This window comes from Castanea sativa, chromosome 6 (genome assembly GCF_040712315.1).
Source record: "Castanea sativa cultivar Marrone di Chiusa Pesio chromosome 6, ASM4071231v1".
Lineage (NCBI taxonomy): Eukaryota > Viridiplantae > Streptophyta > Magnoliopsida > Fagales > Fagaceae > Castanea > Castanea sativa.
In genome coordinates this window covers 60,422,024-60,441,902 of record NC_134018.1, presented here as the reverse complement: position 1 = coordinate 60,441,902, position 19,879 = coordinate 60,422,024, and the positions used below count along the sequence as shown (strand labels likewise).

Below are 19,879 nucleotides of genomic sequence, written 5' to 3'. Positions count from 1 at the left end.
TGCCACGTCTACCAACGTTGAGTAATTGAGATTGAGGTGTAATTCTTATAAAATATTTTCTTATTCTTTTTTACTTAATATGTTATGTATTTCATTGTAGTTTGTCATTCTTTATCTGCCACCTTCATTTTCTCTTCCTACTTTAAACAGATCGAAGATTATACCAAGATTAGCTTCTAGAAAGCTGAAACAAGAGTTGCACCAAATTTGGGTATCAAGTGTTTAGTGGTAATTGGTAAGTGGTAATATTATCACAAGTGAAAATCTAATCACAGTTAAGGAACTCAGAAAAAATTGACAGATTGCATCTATTTTATTTTTATTTTTTATAAACTTGTTTGAAAAATATGGGTCAACTCGACTCGTCCCGCGACTCGACTCGACTTGTGACCTGATTGACCCATTTAAAAATGACCCATTTTGACCCGTGACTCGATTGACCCGCAAACCCAATTGACTCGACCCGACCCGCCCGTTTTGCCATGTCTAAATTAAACTCTCCAAGAGAAAGACCCCCCAACACCCCTACTGAATTTTAATAAGGACAAAAAAAAAAAAAATCACAACTTAACATAACCATTTCAAGAACTTTTAGTACTTGTAAAAAGCTTATGTAGATGAATATATGAAAAAAGTACAAAATAAATATACATTACACCGAGCATCTCAATCATTTTATATAGAATAGAACAATATGACCTAATTGTTTTCCAATTTTATTTTTTATGTTATTTCTATCATATTTTTGTATATTTAAGGAATATCATGGATTGAAGAGCAACATGTCAATGATATCATAGCCAAATTGACCGAATAGACCAAAATAAACTGAATGGACCAAAGTGAACTATATGAACTGAACTAGATCGTATGGACCAAACTAGACCGGAATTGACCAAGTGGACCAAAGGAACCTAACTAGACTGAATAACCAAAATTGACTGAAAAAATGACACACTCAGGCTTAATAGAAGTAAAGTAACAATAAATATTATGTTTCAACTTATATATATATATATAAATTTTTGGACTAGCAAAAAAGTCATCCCAAAATAAATAAGGCGTAAATGCACTTTTAGTCCCTATATTTTGACCTGATTTCTATTTTAGTCCCTACATTTTATTTTTACCACTTTTAGTCCCTAAACCAATTAACGCGTGATATTTAAGTCCTTACCGTCACCCAACTAATAGAAAATACTGACGTAGCAAACGGAGGGTACTATTTACACAGTAAATGATGACGTGACGAATAAAATAATAATAAAAAATTATATTTATTATTTAATAAATGCCCAGTCAGCATAAATAATAATTAAAAAAGACATTTTCATGTTTTTTTTTCTAAATTCTTTTAAAATAGCATAAGATAATTAAATTAAAAAAATTTATTTCTTTCATTATTTTTTCTAAAGAACATGTTCATTCATCCCCAGAACATGAATCATATTCTTAGATCAATAAGAGTTAAACTTTATTACAAATCCAGAAAAAATTCACACAATTAGAATAAAAACTTCCCCAGATCATAAGAACACAAGAACACAAGAACACAAACTCATATAACAAGAACACAAACCAAGATAACAAAAACAGTACTTAAAGAATTTCTATTTCAAAATTTGTATACATTCTTCCACCAAAAATCAATTGTAAATTAAATAAAAAATGGGTGCTATGTTCTTCCACAAAAATCAAAACCTAAACCATCAAACCCAATGACCACCACCACAATCCGCCACACTAACCCATATCCACCAACACCAAACCCGAATCTCTAGCACCACCACTACTAGATCCATCACCACCAAATCCTACAATCAAATTTCAATCACAACTCAAACATATTTTGAACCATTGAACAACCCAAACCCCCTACACCATCATGAAACAAAGAAAGAGGCACCGAGTGGGTGAGTCCAAGAAAAGAAGAGATAGAGGGAGAGATTAAGGAGGCTACCTTGATGGTGGCTGGTGGCGGTGAATGGTGAGGAAGGAAACCACAGCCACCACCACTGAATTGAGTTTCACAACACACACAAGGGGGAAGATGCCATGTTGCCCACTGTTTTCTCCGATCCATGCTGCCCACCAAGCACCGAAGCCTCCAACAAGCATTGTTTTCTCTGATCCATGCTCGCAGTTGGTCGACAAGGGAGAAACCGAACCACCGTCAGCCACATCTCAGCCTCTCTCTCTCTAAACCTAGATCGTTGTTTATTCTCTCCTTTCCTTTTTGGTTAGAGCCCAGGCAATTCCCTCATCCACTGCAATTTTGGTCAGCCCCTAGGCGATTCTCTCTAAACCCAAAATCGTTTATTCTCTCTTCTCTCCTTTTTGGTCCTAGATCACACACACTCTCTCTCTCTCTAAACCCATATCCAGATCACTCTTTCTCTCTCTAAACCCATATCGTTCTGTAGATTTGATTTTTTGTTTAAATTTTTTAAATTTAATTATCTTATTTTATTTTAAAAGAATTTAGAAAAAAACATGAAAATATCTTTTTTGATTATTATTTATGCTGACTGGGCATTTATTAAATAATAAATATAATTTTTTATTATAAATTTATTTGCCACGTCATTATTTACTGTGTAAACAGTACCTTCCATTTACCACATCAGCATTTTCTATTAGTTGGGTGACGGTAAGGACTTAAATGTTAAACGTTAATTGGTTTAGGAACTAAAAGTGGTAAAAATAAAATTTAGGGACTAAAATAGAAATCGGGTCAAAATATAGGGACTAAAAGTGTATTTATGCCAATAAACAATGGTATACATAGTGCACCATAAATGGTTTGCCAATGTATGAATGCACTAAGATGCACTCCAATAATGCTTTATGAGAGTACTGGCATTCTGTCATGTCATATCTTGAGCCTTGAGGAGCTCCATTTGATTGATCACTTCCTTTAATCTACTACTCGGTTGGAATTTCAAAGACTCTTACATTTTCCTCATTCTTTATGCATGTGCGGAGGGGTTGCTGGTTGAGAAGATTGACACCTTATCTATTAATAATGGTTAACTGAATAGTGTGTGTTAGGGTCATATTTTATGTAATTGGCTAATTGTTTGACAAAATGCACTTTACTTGTAATTGGATAGATTTAAATTGGGTTTAATATGTCAAGAAATATATTGTTTAAGCATATCAAGTGTTCGTATTAAAGACATGAAGATTGATTGAAGAAACGAGTGAGGAAAATTTATTTCATTAAGTCTCGACAGATAACTCGATAGATATCGCTATCGAGACTAAATGAGAAGCTTGATAGAAGCTTGATCTATTGAGAATTACAATTTTCAGATTTTCAATTCTGAAATTTGGTTCAAACTTATATATTTGTTTAGGGTTTCTTTACTCACAACCTTAGACATATATAAGGCATATTTTAAGAGCCGTCACACACGAATACAGAGACCAAAGAGTTTATTTTTCTGTGAGAAGCTACTGCGTTTGTATGCCATAAGGTTTTTTAACCAAGTGCTTCTTGATCTTCATTGTTAATGAAGTGAAGAACTTTGCAACCAATAACATCCATTCAAGTTGCTGGAGTTAGTCACGTATTGGGATCTGTGCAAAAAGGTTAGTCACAGATTAAGGATTTGTGCATCAAGAGAAAGAAAGCTGTTACAAGATCAAGTCCAATTGAGTATTAGAGTAAGGGTTCTACTATAGGTTGGTATTTCGGGATAAACTAGGGTAGTGGTAAGATTCCTTATATTTGTAATCGTTTGATTGTTGATTAGTAGATTCTTAGGAGTGGTGACCCTAAAATCACTCGATGGGGTTTTTGCCTTGTGAGAGGTTTTTCCCATTTGTCAACAAATTACCGTGTCAAATTTATTTTCTGCTGCATTTGGTATTTTTGGTGATTTGTTGATGTCTCCATGATTTGCATGTAATCATCAATATATATATATATAAAAGCAGAGACTAAGGGTTATTTATGGTGGAAATTTAGGGGTTTTGAGTTATAATATGTGATGGTTGGTAAATCTAATTTTTCCATTACTATTGGGTTATTTGGAGTTAGTTGAAGTTCTAAATTTCTTTTCTTGGAGGATATGTTGATTTTTGCTTTCATGGGTCTATTAATGAGGTAGTGTAAATTTTATGGAAACTAGTCATAATGTTGGAGATGATATTAAATGGGTTAACTTTATAAATTAGAGTTGATGCCTTGTGAATCAATTTGTTGAGAAACTTTGGAAGTGGTATATATTATTAATGAGGTTAAATACTAGGCCTGCCTAATTAAGTGTTTATTTGGCAATTCCTAAATTGTGGCTAGATACAATTTCAAGCTCTATATTTATTGTGATAGGTTTACTTGATATTGTTTAGGTTCTAGTTAATCTCCTTGGAGTTTGAAGAGTTAGGCTTTTGTGGTTGTGAGGTAAGTAGCTTCTTAATGGAATATTTTTGAAAAATAACCATATTTCATAAATGATGTTTTTGGGTCAAACACATTTTGAAAAATTATATATGGATATATGTTTTCTTAAAAGTGTTGTGTTGTGTTGTGACCCTATTATATATTATTATATATGAAAATGCATCATATTTGGCATTGCATTTAGGGAAGGGCATGAATTGTTGGCATGGAAAATATGAGCATCTTTTATTTAATCTTTGATAAGGAAATTATGAATTTTATGGTATATTAGAAAATCTAAAGATGCTTATCTTGTCTTGTTATTAAGAAATTGATATAAAATCTTTTTGACAAGAATGAAGTTGAAAACCTTACAAACCTTGTGGAAGTTAGATTATTTAAGATTTTCTTGAAATTACCTAGATATAAACTATGTATTTGGAAGTAATGTAACCTGTGAGCTTTATGTGGTTTTAACACCACGTCATGTGTGATTTTTCGGTGATCACCCGATTTGGTTTCAGTAGTCTTTGTGATAACGGAATCAAATCTAGGTCAGTGCCCTTTCACTTTGGATGATGCGTTCTTCCTTGCTGCCCATAGGGGGAAGATGTTCCTCGATTGTGTGTGGGTGAGGCTGCTGTCCATGGGGCCAAGAGACCACATGCAAGAGAGGCTTATTTGACAAGCTATCTCTGCTACCCATGGGGGGAGAGAAAAACCTTGAGGGTATGGGTGAGGCTGCTATCCATGGGGCCAAGAGTCTGCATACCAAAGATGACAATATTATGCCAGTTGTGAATGGGTGGATCCTTTGACAGGTCTATATGATAGTGTGGTATATTAATGTGATAATTTATCTTATGTTGGATATTATGGCTTTGAAAATTATATTGTTGATGCTCACAGATTATAGTATATAGTTTCAAGGTAGTTACTTAGAGAAATTTTGTATTTCATTATTTAATCATTCTTGTCATATTATTATTATTGAAGATGAAACTTGCATTTCCTCCACCCCCATTAATTATGCTACTTACTGGGCTTTATCTCATCCTATTATTTTTTTATAAACTTTTCAGAATAGGCAACAATATTTTGAGACAGCTTTTTGGTGGCTAATAGTAGCTAGACTAACTTTTGATGGAGACTGAACTTTTGTAATTGAGTTATTTGATGTTGTGCATCTTAGAATAGGCTTGACTCATTTTTTTGTATATTATAGTGGTTGTGACTGTATTCCCACTGACGGGACAAGTTGATATGTAATTGTTATTCAGACCTCTATTCTTTTGTGGCCAATGGTCCTTGTAATTAATACTTAGAGATTTGACTTACTTTGAGAGTATATTCAATGGAATTATCATGATAATTCTTGATGTTGATACTTGATAGGATTTATGTGGAATGAATTGTCAAAAAGTAAAAAATTTACATGTACTTGAGATGTCTTTCTCACGCTTTGGACCCTTTGGGGTTTGGGGCGTGACAGCTAGCCCCTTCTTCAAAGTTCTTTCTGTACAGTAAGGCCTCCTTTAGACGTATTAATGACGTGATCCTAAAATCCGAAGGCGTGGCCTTCTCGGCAAAGTAATTGTCCTTCTTGGCCATGGTATGACACGTGGCATAGTTACCTTACTTGGAATTCTTGTACCCCACACTTACCAAGTATATGCATCATATGGAAAACCAAAAATCTCAATTGGCACATAATATGAAAAAAGCAGCCTAAATACATTAGAATGCTACATCAGTAAAAATGTATACATAAAATATAAACAAAATATATAAGAAGAACTTAATATATTGGAAATTAACATACCTTTCAAAAAGGGAACCAAAGATATTGAAATAGAAATTATACAAGTTTAATTTTTAAGTCCAAAGGAAATGGAGATTTATATTGGACAAATGTGAAGACAAATAATCATATTACCAAATTCGTTGGATCTGACTCTTGCAATTTTGCATTGAAGTTAGCTTATGCAGAAAATTGAAAAGTTTTCTTAATTCGTACTTTTCCCATAACTTTTTAGATCCATTCGTATCTACCAAAAGCATTTAAAGTTATAAATGTATACAAGTTCTCCAAAAAATTTGACCAATACCTTCTTCTTCTTTTTTTTCTTTTTTTAATACAGCTGAGACGTTACACTAGCACTGACATGATTGAAGAGCTGGTGGCTATCACCACATTTAATGCATCCCATCAAACCTCCTAGCTGCATTTATGTGGAGAAGACTCCTGAACAGTGCCACCTTAGCTACTGCGACTCACAAGAGGATTGGAAAGGTGGTTGATGGGACAAGCACTCAAGTAGTGGCCTAGATGGTTAATAAATGGATGGCCAAGATCGTTTAGGGAGGGCTATATAATGTAAGAAAACCTCTAGGGATAGGGGATCGAAAAAAGGAGAGAGAGAAAAATATTGTAGCACCAGGAGCAAGACTTGTAACCAAAACTCAAAAGAATAGGAGAGATATATAAGATTTAGTCTCCTCGGAACGTGTCGAGGACGATTTACTTGGTGCAAAGCAATTTCATTCTTATTTTCTTTTCACTTGGGCTCACCACTGCTATTTGATTCATTATAACCTAGTTTTTCAGCTTACTCTCTATAAATTTACTGTATTGTGCTCTTTGGGCCAAGATCCTATTTCCCTGTAGGCTTGGGAACCAAATTTAGCCCTTACAGAAAGGGTTTGTAGTATTTTTGGTATTTCGTTACTTTTAGTTCAATTAAAATTTGGAGGTTAAATTGTGATGTTATTGTATCACTATGGCATTTTTTTTTTCTATTATTGTATCATGAAAATTCTAGCAATTTTTATAGCTAATTTATTAAGATATCCTTCTATCAATTTTCTCTCTATTATAATTACGATCTTTGAAAATCAAATTTTTCTTAAATTAAAATGTTAATGTGCCTTAATTTTATCTCTCATGCCAATTTTGAAATCAATGAAAAGCTACTTTCATTGACGTAAAAATTGTAGGTGTTGATATAGAGACTTTAGTGGCGTAAGAAATGTAGAAATTAACACTATAGAATCTATATATAAAGCATAAATCATACAAGAGAGACACCTAGGAATCAATAGTTTGTAGGTGATAATGTGAACTGTGATCTAATGACATTTATTGGTTGCATGAATTGGAGGAAATTTTTTCCCCAATGTATTTAGTTTGAATTTAGTTTTACTACAAAATTTCAAAGATTAACTATGACTAATAATAATAGTATTCATGAATGAGTCATAAATAACTTCTTAAAAAATTTATCAAAATGCACCGTGCACGAGATATCAGCTAGTTTAACTTAATTAATCAACTTGGGTACACCGGGTTTAGTTAGGCTATCTTAACCCAATAGTTTACTCCCTTTCTATCAACAGTTTGGTGCTCGTGAGATCCCTAACCTACTAGCTACCTTATAAAAATTCTTGTGAAGATTATATTTATCTGCAGTATGACAAATCTGATCTAGCCTCTTGGATTTATATATTTCTCTAAGAAGCTATTGCTGAATAACAAGTGTTCTGGCATAATGGTAAATTACAACTAGTGTAAATGGTGTATCCTAATGTTTTGTTGTGTCTTTTAACTGTGGACACAAATTGGGTAATGGTTGTATTATGGAGTTAACCTCTAGTCTGTAAAGTGATAATTTTTACAGGTGAGCAAAGTACAACCATTCCAAACCACATATAGAAATATATAATTATCACAATATTCTTTATTTTATAATACAAAAAAAAAAAAACATATTCTCCTATAAAGTTATTAATGCTGTGAAAGTATAGTTAAAATGTATGTAACTTGATCACAGGAAAATTATTATGTATTCCTAGAATACAACAACGTAATACTTCATTCTCTCACTTGAATAGTGGATCATACTATGAATTTAATTAGTAAGATACACTATGATGTGATATGAGGAAGAATCATGCCATTGTACTCTATAAATACTAAATAATTAACCTGACTCATGAAACATGACATTTATTAAAGTTCATAACTACTGTTAACCAAACCAAACCCCCACCCTCCCCTCCACCCCAAAAACTATAAAAAAAAAAAAACAAAGAAAATAAAAAGAGGGAGACAAGTAAGAATGCCCTCCTCATCTACTTATCTACAGTTGTACACGTAGGATGGATCACTAGCTAGCTGAACCACTGGTCTGAGCTCGTCCCAGTTTTCTTTTGTAAAGAAATCATCACCACTTGGGTTCCAAAAGCTTGAATAAGATGGTGTAAATGGAGCTTGATTTAGAGTATTCAAATGACCCACAAAATAATGGTTCCTTTCATCAACTTGTTGGACATACGGCTTGCATTCATTATGTTGTTGAAAAACAGAGTCTTCAAAACTTATGTATGGTTCACTGTTGTCAGAGTCCAAACTGCATGTTTTAGGACTTGAATCAGTTGGATTTTGTTTGGTGCTGGTCTCTTTCCAATTTGGTGCATACTTCTTGTAAGATGGGATTCGTTTGAATATTCGGCAAAGTGTCCAAACTTCCTGCAAAACAGTTAAAGAGATATTTTTTTTAAATTAGCTGTGTTTGTTTGCTTTAGAATCAGAAACTGACAAATATTTTATCAAAATAGTTGTACACGTTAGACGTTTCTTCCTTGATTCATGGGTTCAACGGTTTGACTGTATTTCACAAAAGAGTCCATGGATGTGGCAAATTTAAATGGACATACTGACATAGTCGCAGATATTAAGCTAATTAGTATAATATGTTGTTGTCAAATAAGAGATATAAGATTTGAATCCCACTTATATAAAGAATCATTTAGTATCTTGATTTGATAATAAAAAACAATCAACTGTCCTGTCTTCAATCAAAAACCAAATTAGAACCTTTTTTTTATTATTATCATATATGCAATTTATGTTGACTTTAGCACCCATTTTATCGCATATTCAATTTCTTTTAACAGCAAATGAATGTAAGGATGATGTTAACACCTACTAATTTTTTTCTTAGATTAAATTGCAATTTTTAAATTTGAGATGTTAAAATCAAACTTAGTCAAATTCCAGGATTGAAAAGTATATGTATTTTAAACTAAAATCTATGTTGACGTAATACAATAAAACAAAATGTCTATATATAATCACTTATGAGTTCTGAAATGGTAAAATATTTCCCGCCCGAATCATGGATATTGTTCCTTGTCGACTAGGAAAAGGTACACATCAACTACTTTTTTTACTTTTTAAGCATACCTTGGTGTGAAAACATTAACAAAATGCGAAAGTGGCGCAGCTAATTTAGAACAAAACTTAAGGGTAATAAGATAAATGAGAAGAATATTCTTACAGCTTCTTGAGCACTATCGGCATTAGTGAGGTTGCTACATTTCCCATTTGGTGGAAGACGAAACTCATGCATCATCCAATCAGTTTTGGTGCCTTTGCCAGCACTTCCACGGTAGTAGACTAAGGACTTCTTGAGGCCAATGCATTCATGAGGTTCTTGGACTGAATATATGGGCTTGTCTATGCCTGTGGCTTTCCAAAACCCTGATCCTGTGACTCTGTTTGGTCTTATGCTGTTCCTGTACTTCCTCCCTCTTATGCAGAAGAAATACCATTCCCTGTCCCCCACAGTGCTAACTTCTTCATATTTTAACAAAAGAAGATCAATAAGAAGCCAGTCCATGATACATTTAAAATTAATATGTATAGGAAGCAATAAATATTAGTTTAGTCATGGCCAGCCAACAGATTTAAACTATGAGGTTAGTTGTAGATGCTAGCAAATTCAACTTGAAACAAATACTAAATTTATTGGGTCTTGGATAGTAAAATGTGGTAGGTCATGTAGAATCAAGATAAATAACATTGACATTATTAGCATATGAAAGAAAAGGGAATATTTCTTCATCTCTTTCATGTGGCACTGATGTCAAGAACAGGAAAATGCAAAGAAACCGTGCAGTTTTGTCTCATCTTGAAACTAAAATGAATCAAAAGAACATTAGGAGAATGTTGTGGCCTCAGGTGCTTGCTTTCCATGAACCTTACATTGTGGTCGATAAGGTAGAGATCTTTAATATATGTTGTGTTTAGAGACTACTTAAGTCCCCTAGATCCTATGCTTATTCTAGAGTAAAAACAAATGGAACATATATATTCATATATCATGGTGATTGCATATACTTAAGTTGCTAACTCCTTTAAGCAGCTTCTAAATAAAATTTTATATATCACTTTCATATTTTAATGAAGGAGATTTTCTTTTCACCTTTAAAATTTGCACATGAACACTTTAATTATGTGTATTATGTAAATTTAAATTGTAGATATAAACAAGTGCAAAACAATATTTCCCTTTATATTATCAATGTCTTACTACTCAGTATGTTTTTTTTTCCTCTTACTACAAGTGAAAAGAGTCAAGAATCTTATAATTTAATTGACACCTTATCATGCATAAAATACTTAGGGACTTCAAAAAGGAAAAAAGGGTTGGGTTAGTAGTATATTATAATTATCTTAAAAAAAAAAAAAAAGTGAGAAAAGGGAAATACAAATATCTTCGCAAAAACAGAATTGGGTAATATCAAAATCTGAAATATTTCCCTTAAAAACTAGACATCTTATATACAGTTGAATGATAATCCTACTGAGCCTTCTAAACATTCATGATCGTGCTCTCTCTCTCTCTCTCTCTCTATATATATATATATATGTTTGTATGTGTGTTTTGAAATAAAGGTTTTGAAATTATTACATAACAATATTAATTAGTTTTACAATATACTTTTATGGAATTTGTGACAGATAGAGAATGTAAACCCTATGGTTTCATTGGTTCATTTGATGTGAAAGAGTGGGAAGAGAATAAATGAAAGCAATGGTTGTACTTGCTTTCTTTCTTTGATGATGAGTTATATTATGTTATATATATACACGTTCATGTGTAAGAGATGAAAATTACTGTCAGCAGTATCCAGTTAACTTCATCAACTGCCCTGAGTTTAAATTACAGTTGAAACTTTTTAAAAAAGAAAAAGAAAAAGAAGAAGACTATACGTAGTATATGAATCGATACAAAAAAATTGATAATAAGAGCTATAGCTAGCTAGCAGATCTTACTTGGAAGATCCCATGGATCATATTTGTAGATATCAATTTGTTTGATGAGTTCAATACTGATTGGTTTCTTCTGCACCTTTCTTCTCAAATAAAACCCAACAAGCTCTTCATCAGTTGGATGAAATCGAAACCCTGGAAGCATAACTTCATTGTCTTCATTGTTATTGTTTTCTGTAGAACTCACTTTTGCCACCTCCATATCTCTCTGGTACTTCTAAGTTCTACCTGTGGGCTGTGATTTCATTTAGTGTCGAAGTAGAAGCTTCTTATAAGGTGTACCGTCTGGAAGAAGTCTTTGGTCTGCTGATAATTCATGACTAAATGAATTAATTAACAAAGTAAATGTTTGATTTTTAGATATTTTTTTTCTTATGTGATCTTTTAGAATTTATAAAATAAAATAAACTAAAAATGTTTCATAGTTTAATTGGTTTGATGTGGAAGGTAAAAAATCATGAGACATTGGCCTTGAAATTTGGAATTAAGAAGTGGGAAAGTCAACCTGAGTGGGCATCATATTTTTGACTTAGGCAGGCTAACTTACACTAGCATAGAGAAAAATTCAAAGTTCAGCTTTCATAAACAGATTAGTGCTGGAAAAATATTTGATAGCTATACCATTAGTCTAAAATCATGTCTAGAAGACACATTGACCAATTTCTCATTAATATCAAGGCTACTACGTCATCAAACGTAAACGTTGGCTCTCCTTTATCGACTAGGTTGTCAAACTTGGAAAAATAAAAGGGCTGTCTAACTTGGAAACACCATTGTTCTTATTGAGGAAAAGGGGTGTTTTTTCTGTTCTTACTCCACGTTGTCTGTGGAGAATCTTATTTCTCCACAGGTGTGTAAAAGATAATAGTACTATTTTAGAAGAAAAAAAAAACTTATAACTGATATGATAGTATATATGATTAGCATCACATCAAATAATATAGTAAATAAATATCTTATAAATTTTTATTGCAGATAAAAATTGACATATTATGGGTTTTGATTAGTTTAACATATAAAGTTTTTGGATTGAGATCCTCTAGAGTTCTTAGGGAACTCTACCAGTAGAGTTCATTAAATCCTAACCACTCTTTAATGATTTAATGGTTTAGATTCTGCCGTGTCAGCATTTCATTAATAATATTCTTGAAATAATAAAATAATGTTGTAAACAAAACAATTAAGATGATTGTTAATGAAATGCTGACATGGCAAAATCTAGACCATTAAATCATTAAAGAGTGGTTAGGATTTAATGAACTCTACTTGGTAGAGTACCCTAGGAACTCTAGAGGATCTGAATCCAAAGTTTTTTGTTATCAAATATGAGATCTTGTCTCAAATCCAATAGTGGCTTCAGGATATATTTTTAGAGGGGCCAGTAAGATGTTTTTTTTTTTTTAATAAAAAATGAATCTTGCGGTCGTCATGATTTTGTTATTACAAATTTGTCCATAATAGCGAGAGAATAAAATATGAGAAATACCACAACATTTTTGCAACACTTTCCTAATAAATCTTAGGTGATAAGCTGTTATTATTTTTAATTTAAACCTACTACTAAAATTACTTTTTTGTCAATCAGTAACAATCTGCTACTTCAGATTTATTGTGAAAGTGTTGTGAACATAGCATTTTTCATATAAGATAGACTATAAGTTCATTGCATATTGTTACTTAATACAATGAACATACTAATTATTCTTGTTAAAATTGGATCTTTGAAATCATCTATTGTTTTAAATACAATAAACCTATTAATTATTGTTCTTAAGTGAACTCCAAACGAGATCTAAATACACTAAACTTTTATTTTTTTAGTTTATTTCAAATTTGTTCGGATCTAAATGAGTATTTTTTTTTTAAAGATTTAAGGTGAACAAATTTATACTTTCATTGTTAGGTTTACTATTTTTTCCCCCATATTTTAGATCAAATTTGTTTGTCATTGGAGTTTTTATTTATTTATTTTTTTTAAAGAGACCAAGATATTGTCAAGATGATTATATTCAAGTTTATTTCAGATATGCTTTAAAAAAATATTTAAATTTAGAGGGTTCAAAGTTTTATATTAAAAGGGCCAAATAAAAAAATTTAGGAAATTATATAATTTTTTTTTTTGCCCAGCTTAGGGGGTTTATTTGAACCCCCTGAACAATAACTAGAGCGGCCCATGCTCAAATCCTGTTTACCTCAAGAATCTATTATTGTTTTGGCTTAATGATAAAAAACAATCATTATGAAATATATGTCATATATAATGATAATAATAATAATAATAATAAACACATCAATTTACAAAACTTATGTAAAAATGTGTATGATATGTCTAGTATCACTTCTTCTCTCCTAAAGCCACACAAGACATGCATACTTTCAAAACTAAGATCTAAACCCAAGTGCCCTATCAATTTTTTTTAAGCTGGTCTCTTTGTAACACCTATTTGGCGTGCAAGAAAGAGAAAGGTGAAAGGTACAACCTATTCTTTATTTGATCGTCTTACTAAATAATGGCATTATACATTCCCTGATTTAATGACAGCCTAATTTTCTCCTTGAAGTTGTACGAACAGTTAGAAACTTAGATCTTGGACTGTGAGATTTTTTTGATCAACAGAACACGCCATCTCACAATATATATAGGTTGAATATAACATTAATAGAAGATTTCAAATTGGTGGATTTGAGCAAATTAATTCACAATGTCAAATCAATCGCTTGCTGAGCTTTTATTATTACCTGATGTAGGGTTTGACCACTTAACAAATTGTACATTTGTACTAATTCTTTTATATTCCAACATAAATAATATATATGTATGGTTGTTTTAATAATGGACAAATTACTCTCATTTTGACTTGGTCACTACTCACCAGCATTAAAAAAAAAAAAAAAAATCGAAATCAAGTCGTTGAATTATTTAATTTATCGTAATTAATTATTCCCGTGCCCCACTAACACCAATAGATCAAGTTCAAGTGTCATGTTAATTGGTTCTCAAAAAATAAGTGTCATGTTAGTTAAATGTAACAATCTAAGTATCTAACGCTAATTTGGCAACAGTAAATCACTATATCCTTATAAACCTGTTCAGACTTCAAACCTGCTACGTATGCATTAATGGGATCGGGTGGTGACCAACATGGTCATAACCTCGTGCGGTGGGTGTGAGCAACTTTATGTGAACCATTTTTCTTCTTTTTCTTTGTCTTCCACCCCCCCCCTCCTTTTTTTTAACTAAATGTAAAACTTCGATTGCCCTCGTCAATATATATATATATATATATATATATATATATATATATATATATTATACAAAAATACTTTGGTATAATTTAAGTGTATATGTGTGTGAAACTCTCTTTTAAAGAATTAAATTCCAACCCTTACCCCTCATCACCCCACAAGAACTTTGTACTTATAGGGTCCGTTTGGATAGAACTTATTACTGAAAACTGAAAACACTGTAGTAAAATAATTTTTAATTGTGTAAATAGTGCTGTGGGACCTATTTTTAATATTTTTTTTGAATAAAGTGCTTGTGGGTCCCACGAACAGTGTGTGAACAGTGCAGAACATTAACTTTGTCCCTGCACAATGCTGAACAATACTAGTTACTGTTCATAAACAGTAACCATAACAATGAAAAAGTTGTCGTGCAAAAAAAAGAAAAAAGTAAACGTGAAACTCAAAACGTATATCCAAATAGAGTAATGATTTGATAGTTTAGGGAGTGGGTTTTGAACCTGGATGATACCTTGTGTAGTGGGTGTGACTTGTGAGTAGGTTTATGTGAAGTGTGAACCTCTTTCTTTTTTCTTTTTTAAAACCATACGTAAAATTAACTTTGATTACTCTCGTCATTTCCTTTTCATTTTATAATTCATTAGTTGGAGGAGCGAGCTGTAAATACTAGATGTTTCCGTTGAAAACACTAAGAGGTATTCTCATCATTATTAATTCATAATGTTATACCACTTTATTTATTTAATATTAGCTATTCATCCCAAAAAAAAAAAGTTATATAATGTTAGTCAAGAGCATCTAACTCAATTGATACATTTTGATATTTTCAATTAGTGTTTAAATCTCTCACCCTCATTAAAATCATCAAATTATCAACAGCAAAAAAAAAATTTATATGATACACATTACACACGGGTTTAACTCAACTATTCAATTATAAAAAATAATTATCATACATAAACTTCAAGGATCTTATCCTATAAAAAATAAAATAGAAAACTACACATTACTCATTCGTGTTACTTAGTACTGATCGAGTAGAGAGAAAGGATGTTATTAGGCAGTTTTTTCATAATTCAATAATTATAGTAATAAGAAAAGGGAATTTAACCCTAATTCTCTTAATAAAAAGAACATATTATATTACTAAATTACAAAACTCTTAGTCATATTACAAACTTACAATAATTAATTCATAAACTTGACTTTCTGAATATTAGGAATCAAATTGGATATATGCCATAAGAGCATTGGTTTAAAAAGTATTTTTAAAAACTTTATTAATAATTTTTTATATTTTTTATAAAATTAGTATCAAAATTTTCTTAAAATAATCAATTAACTAACGTAGGCACCAATTAATTGGATGCACCTATATATGCATATAAAACCGAAAATGTTTAACTTTTAGTTGATTTCATCACATAAATTTTTGACTCTTTATAATTTTACATATCATTAGTCTAAAATATATATTTTAATTGAAATCAAATATCATTTCATTTTTAAATAATTCATTAAAATATTAGTTTAAATTCTTTTTCTTCCAACTATTATATATATATATATATATGTATATATACACACACATATTGTTTTTGTTGAGAGCACAAGTTAGTAATTACTTAATTAGTTCTTGTAAATAATCTTATTGTTAAACTTGATGCGTTAAGCGTTGTGCCGCTCATGAACAATAACACTGCTAATTTGTTAATAGAGCCTTTGTTAATTAATTGCAGGAACCTGTTGAAGACGATACCCAACAAGTAAATAATCCATACCTATTGAGAAGCTAACTAATGCGCTAATGCATGACCAAGTTGAAAAGAAGCTGTTTATCATCTTTTGTTGTATTTTTAAATTCACCACCTGTGGTGAAAAGAATCATAGCTTATAATAAAGCTAATATGTATGATTGGTTAATTTTAGTTTTATGCGATATTCATAGTTAACCAAAAAAAAAAAAAAAAAAAAATTCTTGTAAATTTTAGTGACCATAATAGAAAGAGGTTTTTCTTGGATTCTGCCATATTGAATATTGATTGTCATTTGTCAATGCGCTCGTTAGGCATAATTTTAACCAATTCACATCACAGAAACAGGTGTTCCTATCTTTTCAAGATTATCGTGCAATATGCGTATTTTCTACATCATTGTGACGTGAGTGACGTGACAAAGATACATACTGACATAATAGTCATTACCATAGCTCATGACTTTATTGACACGTTTATATACGGAAGGCAACAAAAAGTAATCTAATACATGGAAATTTGTAAGGCGGGTCACAACAATTTTACAATAAGTCTAAGTGATAACAATGCCTAGATGGTTACTTGTTGCTTACTATCATTTCAAGTTTATCAATAATATAATTATTTTATCCTTAACAACTTAGGACTTGTTTATGATTGGTTTATTTTGTTGAAATTAAATTTTTTTTACTGAAAATATTATAAATAAAAGTAAAAGTTAACTGAAATAGTATAGTAGGATTTATAAATAGTACCAAAAAATGCAATAGGACTATAAATAATAACAAAAATAAATTAAATAGTAAAATAAGTTGACTTTTTATTTTTGCTAAACACATATATTTAAGTTCTTTTATAAAATTATTGTAAAAATATTATTTCTGACCCACATGGGTTTGAAGTTTGAACGTGAATAATGAATATGGTCAATTCTCATTTGGTTTACGTTTTCTAATTTCTAGAGTTTTTTTTCCCTCTTTGGAAAATTCTCTTCTAATTTTGACACCTATATGAGGTCATACGAGGATGAAAAAAGAGTACTCACATTACCAAGTACATCCGTACGGTACATCTAATTCTAATTGTACAATGGTGCAAAATTTGAAGCCTAGTAGCACTATGACCTATCTACAAAAGAAATTTAAAAAAAAAAAAGTATTACTATGACCAAAATGAAAAATAGATAGTTACCTACCCCAGGAAAAATAAAAGCATAAAACAAGTTAGGCAATCTAACACGGTTACTTCACTAAACACTTCAGAGACTCCCAACAAAGACCCAAAAACAAACATGATTACTTCTTTGTTAGAATACATTGTAACAAATCATAAGTCTGCTTATTGATCCTAATTCAACCATGCCTTTTCCAGGGATTGTTTTCTTTCTATAATAATAATGCACTCTTCGAGTTTTCTTTTTCAGAGTTGGTTGAATGCACAAATAATCAAAGACAAAAATGCACCTGGTCCGCAAATTATGTGCTTGGAAAAAGCATAAAGTAATCATGCATACAAACTCAATGCAAAGAAATTGTATTGACTTTTGGTTTTGAGGATTTAAAATGAATAGTTTTATTACTTGATATGAATTTTAACAACATACATAGATTTGGGGTTCTATAGGTTTATGTTCAACCAAAAAAAAAAAAGTGTTATGAATTTTGAAATAACATGTTACACTTAAATCATTTTAAATTCACATATTAATTAGTTTAAATTCATCTACGAATTTTATAAATAGAAAAAATGGTAGTTTTGATACTATATTCAAGTAATTTAAACCAAAAAATAAATTCTAAAACCTTTCTTCTCAAATACTTCCATCCAATAAATAGTAATGTATTTATAGGAGAGATTTGTCACAACTTACAAATATAGCTTGATTGGAAAACACTTAGAGAAAGGGTTGGCTTGCAAATTTTATTGCAACATAATTACATGTTTAGGCTACCAGATTTGTTCTGAACTCTCATTAGTCTTAGACTCTTAGTTACTATGATATATCATATAGTGCAGTGAATTAAAGAATGATTTGAGTTCATCAAAGGGGTAATAATTGATCAGTAGATCTAGCTAATTTTTAAAGAACAAGCTCTCCAAAATTATCCAGATGTCTTCAATAAAATAGGCGAACACTTATATAACGTCCATAATGTGATAATAATACTCCTGAAGAAATAGAAAATAATTAAAGTAGTAAATAGGATTTTAGTTTGGTAAGATTGAGATAAAAATAGGCATGATACACTGATAAAATTAGAAATTAATTATACTTTTTTTTAGTAATTAATTTACTTAAAGGCTCTTAATTTGTTGCGAAGAAACATCTGTTTTTTTAGTTGGATTTATAGTCATATGTCCTATTCAAAATGAGAAATAATATGTCCACAATATTTTTACAATATTTTTACAACAAATTCTAAGTGGCAGGTTGTTACTGGTTGTTATTGTTGGGGCAAAAAAATCATCTTAGCGTTAAATTCAAATTTGAACCAATAACAACTAACCACCTGTGATTTGTTATGAAAATGTTGTTGACATAGCATCTCTCATTCAAAATACATACACAAACGCAAGCATAAATGCTTGTGGTGTGGGGAGGGTGAAAGGGTCGGAGTTCAAGTTTTCAGAAGAGAGTTTCATACCTATACACACTTAAATTAAGTTAAAGTAGAATTTATATTTTATATAAAAAATATACATACACAAACACCCAAAAATAGAAATAAATAAGTAGCTTTGAATGGACAAACGTTCTATTCTCAAGAAGATCAAGATCAACACGCCAGCGATGCCACCATATTAGACACGACTGTTTTTGATTGTGAGTAAATTGTAAGGACATTTTCCATCAAAACAAAATTCCAAGAAAGAGTTAAAGGAGCCCTGAAAGCTATTTAATTTCCATGATGTGAGGTTGAGACTAAGTAGCTGTACTAAGATCCAAAAATACTAAAATCAATATGTGAAAACAAGAAATTAAGCTTCATTGGATTTAGAAAAAATAATTAAGTAATTGGTAGTTCTAGATTAATTGTTCTTGTTTGTTTTAAACATTGTACTGCTTTCTGGTATAAAGAAGAACTCATATTCAACCAAATAATGATAATAATAATAATGACAATAGAAAAAAGAATTTCAGAGAAAAACAGTGAAACCTTTAAAACAGCAGCTGGGTTTCTTGACTGGCTATAATTTTATTGTAAACCTTTGGCACTTTTTAATTAAAAGTAAGACTGAGTCAGCTACCCAGCTTAATCAGACACTTTAGACCCAATTTGCATATTAATTCATTTTCATTAACATCATACTAATACATAAGAAATTAGGCTGGATTTGGTCTAACTAAGGTAACAATAATTTTCCAGACACAAG

The 19,879-nt window shown here is 31.0% G+C and overlaps 1 protein-coding gene across 2 annotated transcripts; it reads right to left on the bottom strand.

Moving 5' to 3' along the window:
* Positions 1-8,098: 8,098 nt before the first annotated feature.
* LOC142640954 (transcription factor JUNGBRUNNEN 1) lies at positions 8,099-11,740 on the bottom strand. 2 transcript variants are annotated; one of them, XM_075815293.1, is made up of 3 exons: positions 11,508-11,740; positions 9,727-10,025; positions 8,099-8,915 (listed from the first exon to the last, which is right to left on the bottom strand). In XM_075815293.1, the coding sequence occupies exons 1-3, from the start codon at positions 11,704-11,706 to the stop codon at positions 8,523-8,525; spliced, it is 891 nt and encodes a 296-aa protein (XP_075671408.1). In that variant the 5' UTR covers positions 11,707-11,740; the 3' UTR covers positions 8,099-8,522. The 2 variants fall into 2 exon arrangements, with proteins under 2 accessions (XP_075671408.1, XP_075671409.1); XM_075815294.1 differs by having other exon boundaries at positions 9,727-10,022.
* Positions 11,741-19,879: the final 8,139 nt, after the last annotated feature.

Bases quoted from the DNA above. Each gene is read 5' to 3' on its own strand.
- LOC142640954 (XM_075815293.1), bottom strand. From the start codon at position 11,706: ATGGAGGTGGCAAAAGTGAGTTCTACAGAAAACAATAACAATGAAGAC. The intron at 10,026-11,507 runs GTAAGATCTGCT...TAAAATATGAAG, and splicing joins TGATCCATGGGATCTTCCAA to AAGTTAGCACTGTGGGGGAC. The intron at 8,916-9,726 runs GTAAGAATATTC...ACTGTTTTGCAG, and splicing joins CCGATAGTGCTCAAGAAGCT to GAAGTTTGGACACTTTGCCG.